Source organism: Parus major, linkage group LGE22 (genome assembly GCF_001522545.3).
Source record: "Parus major isolate Abel linkage group LGE22, Parus_major1.1, whole genome shotgun sequence".
Taxonomy (NCBI): Eukaryota; Metazoa; Chordata; class Aves; order Passeriformes; family Paridae; genus Parus; species Parus major.
This window is the reverse complement of record NC_031798.1, coordinates 683,809-690,203: the sequence shown is the minus strand read 5'-3', so window position 1 is coordinate 690,203 and position 6,395 is coordinate 683,809. Positions and strand designations below refer to the sequence as shown.

General features: G+C 60.0%; 2 protein-coding genes and 1 long non-coding RNA gene across 6 annotated transcripts in view; 1 reads left to right on the top strand and 2 right to left on the bottom strand.

The window, feature by feature from the left end:
• EIF4B (eukaryotic translation initiation factor 4B) overlaps positions 1-238 on the bottom strand; it is a 10,662-nt gene extending 10,424 nt beyond the window's left edge. For all 4 annotated transcript variants that reach the window (XR_001525197.2, XR_004500386.1, XM_015652015.3 and 1 more), the window contains exon 1: positions 139-238. Coding sequence is in view for 2 of the 4 variants with exons in the window: in XM_015652015.3 (XP_015507501.1) it covers positions 139-151 (13 nt within the window). In the remaining 2 variants the exon portion in view is untranslated. The remainder of the gene's footprint in view (positions 1-138) is intronic.
• A 38-nt stretch (positions 239-276) lies between these two features.
• Positions 277-1,666, top strand: LOC117245581. Its single transcript, XR_004500387.1, has 2 exons — positions 277-584; positions 1,549-1,666. It is a non-coding gene; the product is annotated as an uncharacterized LOC117245581 (long non-coding RNA).
• Positions 1,078-6,395, bottom strand: part of KRT18 (keratin 18) — a 5,904-nt gene continuing 586 nt past the window's right edge. The window contains exons 2-7 of the mRNA XM_015652025.3: positions 5,626-5,708; positions 4,009-4,165; positions 3,776-3,940; positions 3,247-3,372; positions 2,413-2,636; positions 1,078-1,282 (exon numbers count right to left, since the gene is read on the bottom strand). Of these exons, the coding sequence (XP_015507511.1) occupies positions 1,177-1,282; positions 2,413-2,636; positions 3,247-3,372; positions 3,776-3,940; positions 4,009-4,165; positions 5,626-5,708 (861 nt within the window). The 3' untranslated portion in view covers positions 1,078-1,176. The remainder of the gene's footprint in view (positions 1,283-2,412; positions 2,637-3,246; positions 3,373-3,775; positions 3,941-4,008; positions 4,166-5,625; positions 5,709-6,395) is intronic.

Here is a 6,395-nt window from a genome sequence, read left to right as displayed (position 1 = left end):
CCACCGCCTCCCCACCTAGCCCCATTCCCAGGAGCGGCGGTGCCCGTAACAGCCCCGGGGCCGCCATCGGTGCCGCCATCAGTGCCCGCGGAGCCCCGCGCGAGCCGGCGGGGCCCGGGCCCGCGGCGCAGCGCTCACCTGGGGCCGCCATGTTGGGACGAGGCAGAGAAGGCAAAGGACCCGGATGATGGCGTCACGTGACCACGAGCGTCGCGCCCTGTCAGGGGGCGGGGCAAAGCGCGGGGGCGTGATCTGGGCTGGGGGCGGGGCCTGGGGCCGGAGAGTCCTGTGGGGGAGGGGCGGAGGGAACGCACCAGGACCCTCCCACCGGGACTCTCGGCAACTGGGACCCCCGGCACTTACACCCCGGACACCGAAACGCCACAACAGCGTCACTCCCCGGGCCCCACCACACTGAGACCCCTGGACACTGACAACCCCGGCATTCCCCGGTCACTGTTATCCCCGACACCAGGAGCCCCGGACATGGGCTCCCCCACACAGCGACAGCCCTTGCGACCGCGATTCCCCGGACACCGACACCCCTGGGAGCCCCCCGGGAGCCCCGATTCCCGCAGCCCCTGGTACGTGACCCTCTAGGCACCAACACCCCCGGTCTGCTGACACTCCAGTGACCCCCGAGCACCGACACCTCTGGGCACCGACCCCCAAGGAAACCCCGACACCGGGACTCCCGGGCACGAGGATCCCCGCGACCCCCGAGCACCGCACCGGGACAGCCGGGTACCGCAGTGGGACCTCCGCTCTCGTGTCCCCCAGGGAGCAGCTCACGACGGACTGCGCCCAGAGCTCGGAGCTTACCCCGGGGCCGGCGGGGACAGGGACGTTTTGGGGTCCTCCCAGCTGGTTCCGGGAGGTCGATGGCCCCAGGGACCCCGACATGGCTGGGGGCGAAAGGGGTGTCCTGGGGGGGGCATGGGTGACAGGTGTCAGGATGGTGACAAGATGGGGTACAGGAATCCATCCCTCCCCTGACAACGCCGTGTCTCAGTTTCCCCCGGTCTCAGCCCCATATCCCCACCCCCGTTTCCCCCCCCGGAAGGACACACCAGCACATCCCATCTCCCATTCACGGGAATCGCCACTTTATTCGGATCTGGAGGGGCTCGGAGGCCCCCCCGTCTTTTGGAGGCCGGGAATCCCCCGTGACCCCCTTCAGTACGTGCGGATCTTCACCTCCCTGGTCTCGGTGACCACACGCTGGGTGGTCCCTGTCCCTGCCGTGGTGGCTGTGGTCTCCTTGTCCAGGGCATCCCTCAAGCTGCGGGGAGGGGAGGTTAGGGGTAGGGGCGGCTGGGGGTCCCCTCCCCATTCCAGTAGTGTCCTCCCCTCAGTGTCAGCCAACAGGTGATAGAGATGGAATGTCCGGGGTGGGGGGGCTGGGGTGTCCCAACACTCTGGAGACTGTCCCCTCTGGGTGTCACCACTGTCCCCCGACTGTTCCCAAAATATTGTAACGGCTGGGACCCGGCCACTTGGACACCTGGGGTTCATGCCCTCTGACATCACCATTGTCTCCATCCCCAGACCATCCTGAATGACAGAGCTGGGATAGCTGATCTCCTGGGATCATTCCCCCCTCGATGTCACTGCTGTTCCCTGGCTGTCCCCAAAATCTTGAAACTGGTGGGACCTGGACACTTCATCCACCCTGGTTGTCACTGTGTTGTCGACGCTGTCCCCTCTCCATGCCAGGTACAGCACCTGGACACTCCATTCTTGAGATTATCCCTTCCCATCCCCTTCCCATCCCTTTTCCATCCCCTTTCCAGCCCATATCCCCCTCTCCTCTGTCTCCATTTCCCCCTCACCTCAACTTCCACCCCACCTAAACTCCCCTGTACCTGGATTCCCCCTCACCTGAACTGCCCCCCTTTGAATTTCCCCCCCGAGCCCTCATACCTCAACTCACCCCCCAAGCTTCCTCACCTGACCTCTCTCTGCTCACCTTCCCCCAAACCTGAACTTCCCCCCGTCACCTGAACCCCTGTTCACATGCCCCCCCACATTCTCCCCCTGCATCTGAACTCCCCCTCTATTTGAACTTCCACCTCCTGTTTCTTTCCCCTCCTCACCTGAACTGCCCATATCTGAACTACACCTCCAAATTCCACCCTCACCTGAACTTCTGACACCCCACACCTGAATTCCTTCCCTCTCCACCAAACTCTCCCCTGAACCCTCTCATACCCAAACTCCTCCCCCTCCCTCACTTGAACCCCCCCCCAACCTGAATTCCCCCACAAACTTCCTCACTCATCTGAACTTACCCCTCCTGTACCTGAGCTTCCCCCTCTCATCTGAACTTCAACCCTGCTGGTACCTGAATTCCTTTCCCCCCCACCTGAACCAAGCAGTACCTGAGCCCCTCCCCAGTCCCCCCCTGCTCACCTGAAGCCGTCGCTGCCCTCCAGCAGCTGCCGATACGTTGCGATCTCAGCCTCAAGCCGATCCTTGAGGCCGAGAAGCTCGCGGTGCTGCTCGTTCTGCCGCTGGAGCTGTGCCCTCACATCCCGCAGCTCTGCCTCGGCTGCACTCACCTGGAGCTGCACCTGCGCCAGGTGAGCCCCAGCCCGAGCCTCGGCCTCAGCCAGCGCCGCCTCCAGACCTGCATTCTTGGGGGATTGGATGGGGTCAAGGGAGTTTTGGGCAGGTTCACCTCAGTCTGAGCCTCAGCCTGGACCATGGCAGCCTCTAAATCTGTGTTTTCAAGTGTTCAGGGGGGAAGTAGGGGGTTTTGGGGGAGTCACTATCCCTAAAATGGGGGGTTTGGAGGATCTGCACCATGAAAATGGGGTGGGAGTCACCTCGGGCTCAGCCAGTGCAGCCTCCAGACCCACATTCTGGGGGGACTAAGGGGTTTTGTGGGGGTTCACCCCAATATTGGTCAATGCAGCCCCCAAACCCATGTTCAGGGGGGATCAGGGGAGGATTAGGGAGTCTTGTGGGGGTTCACCCTGGCCCGAGCCTCAGCCTCAGGCAGTGCAGCTTCCAGCCCTGAGTTCTGGGGGATTTGGAGGGTTTAGTGGGTGGGGCTCAGGACCTAAAAAATGGCCTCTGGGGGCGTGGAGTTATGGCTTGGGGGCTGGAAGGGTTTTGGGGCTTTGGAGCCATGGATTAAAGGGAATTAGGTTTTGGTGGGCAGAGTTGGGGATGTGAGGCTGTGGATTGAGGGATTTGGGAGAGTTGGGGTTTTTTGGGGGAGTTTGGGGAATTTTGGGGTACCTGGTTGCGCAGGGCCTCAAGGTCGATCTCAAGGGTCTGCAGTGAGCGACGCAGGGCCCCAACGGTGCCTCGTGCTGTGTCCAGGTCCTTTGTGCTCTGTGTCACCTCCAGGGTGGTCTCCGTGATCTGGGAGGGAAAGGAGGTGTCTGGGAGGGCTCAGGGACATCCTTGGGGTCTGGGGGGCAGCAGCCTTGGTCCCAACCACCACGGACACCCCAAGTCCTGGTGGAGATGTGGGACAGAGACCACCCCAAATGTGTCCCCAAAGCTCGACAAGGAACCTCCCAGAGCAGCTCACCCCAGGAGTCCCCTCCACCCAGGGGAGACTCCACCCCTTCCTCTCCCCTTTGTGGGGCTCCTCTGGGGACCTCCTATGCCAGCCCCACTCCCACTCCCACTCCCACTCCCACTACTTCTCCAGGTTCTCCAGGGGTTTTAAGACCAGGGTATTGCCCTGCATATGCAGCTCCCCCAGGACCATTTTGAGGACTATTTTGGGGTGACATTTGGGTTTTTTTGGGTTCCCCACCTGCTGCCCCCACTGCTTCTCCAGGTCTTCCAGGTTCTTCTGGGCCAGGGTGTCATACTGAGCCCGCAGCTCTCCCAGGACCTTCCCTAAATCTTGCGACCGTGGTGCATCCACCTCCACTGTCAGCGCTGACTGTGAGACCTGCGCCTGCAGGTCCTGCACTTCCTGGAAGCAGAGTGGGTCAGTTTGGGGTCCCATGCCCTCCCCGGGCTCCCCAAGCCACCCAGACCCACCTGGTCATGGTCCTTGCGCAGCAGGATCAGCTCCTCACGCAGGGCCTCGATGTCCCCCTCAAGCTGCAGCCGTGTCATGTTGGTGTCATCCAAGACCTTGCGCAGCCCCATGATGTCACCATCCACTGACAGCCGGATGGCCAGCTCTGCCTCGAACCTGGCAATGCCACAGGAGTGGGGCCAGAGCCAGGATGGGACATGGAGCTGAGCTAGCCTTATGCACATTCATAACTACTTCCTTGTCCTCAGCTTTGTTTCTGTGCCCAGCATATCTTTTCCTCCACCCCTATCATCAGCCCCATTTCCATCCCCAACCCAACACAGCCTTTTCCTCATCCTTGTTCAATCCCTGTCATCCTCAGCCCCATTTCCATTTCCAACACATCCTTCTCCCCATCCCTGTCCCATCATCCTCATCTTCATCCCCATCACATCCCTTTCCCCATTGCTGTCCCATCCCCATCCCATTCCCATCATTCTCATCCTCAGTCTCATATCCATCCTCATTCTCATCCCCATCCTCATCTCCATTTCCCTTCCCTTCCCCATCCTCATCCTCATCCTCATCCTCATTTTCAGTCCCATCCCATCTCCTTGTCCCATCCTCATTTCCATCTCCAGCACCGCCTGACCTCATCCCATCGCTGTCTCCATCCATGTTCCATCCCTGTCTCATCCCCTCTGCCATCTCCACTCATCCCATCTTTGTCCCCATCCTTATTCCCATCCTTCTCTTTGTCCCCATTCCCATTTTCATCTCCCGTTCCCATCCCAATTCTCACAGCTGTCCCCATGCCTGTCCTTTTCCCTGTTCCCATCCAATTTCCCATTCCCACTCCTGTTTCCATCTCTGACCTTGTCCTCATCCTGATTTCCATCCTCAGCCCATCCCTGTCCCTGTCCACACATGTTCTCCATTCCCGCTCCTATTTCCATCCTGGTCTTTGTGCACATCCCTGTCCCATCTCCAGCCCCATCCCCATCTCTGTCACCACCCCATTCCCATCCCTGTACCCACTTCCTTCCCACCCATCCCCATTCAGTCTCCATCCCATCCCAATCCCCATCCATTTCTACCCTATTCCCATTCTCACTCCGATTTCCATGTTTGTCTCCATCCCATCTCTCTCACCATCCTTATCCCCATCCCATCCCATCCCATCCCATCCCATCCCATCCCATCCCATCCCATCCCATCCCATCCCATCCCATCCCATCCCTACTCCTGTTCACATTCCCATTTCCATCCTTGTCCTTGTCCTCATCCCCATCTCATCTCCATCGTCATCCCCATCTCGTCTCCATCCTCATCCCCATTCACACCCCCATCCTCACCCTCATCCTCACTCCATCTTCATCCCCATTCCTATCCAGTCCCACCCCTAATCCCATCTCCATTCCCACCTTGTTTCCAACTCCATTTCCACCTCTATCCCCATTCCCCCTCAGTGCCAGTTCCCACCCCTATTCCCACCCCATCTCCATCCTCTTTTCCATCATATTCCCACCCTCATTTCCATCCCCATTCCCACTCCATCCTCATTCCCATGTCATCCCTGCCTGTTCCCATCCCCATTATTCCTAGTATTCCCATTATTCCCAGTATCCCGCCCTCACTTGACTCGGAAGTCGTCGGCCGCCAGCCGTGCATTGTCAATCTGCAGCACTGTCCGTGCATTCTCCACTGTGCTCTCCAGGATCTGGGATGGGGACAGGAGGACACACATGGATACAGAGGACACACGGACTTCGAGGGACACGGGGATACACATGAATATAGGGACATGTAGGGACAAATGGACATATGGATGTGGGGACATGGACACAGAGATATGGGGACTCATTGAGGGGGGGACATGGGGATGGGGGACATGTGGAGGGACACATGGACGTGAGGGTGGACACAGACATGGAGACAAACGGACAGAGGTGAACACATGGATATGGGGGGGACAGGTTGAGTGGGACACATGGGACACGGCGACATAGGGACGCACACAGGGATACAGGGACACGTGTCACTGTCACCGCGGCAAGATGACTTCCCTGACCCCCCTTCCCTACAGGGCCTCGCCCCGGAAAAGCGGCGATAACCCGGGGCGGGGCGGACCGAGGGGTAGGGGGGGGTAGGGGTGCCGGTCACCTTGAGGGGGGCTCCAGGAGGGGCTTTGGGGAGGCTGTGAGGGGGCTCATTTACCCAAAAATCGGGGTAAAAATGGAGGGGGGGCTCCTTCAACACCGCCCCACCCCGATGGCCTCGGTCACGTCCTTTCGCCCCACGCAAAAACAACCCCACGGGGAGGAAACCTCCCTGCGCCCCCCACCCACGGGGACTTACAGACCTCCCCCATGTCCCCCCAGGGACTTACAGTCCCCCCACAGATGCA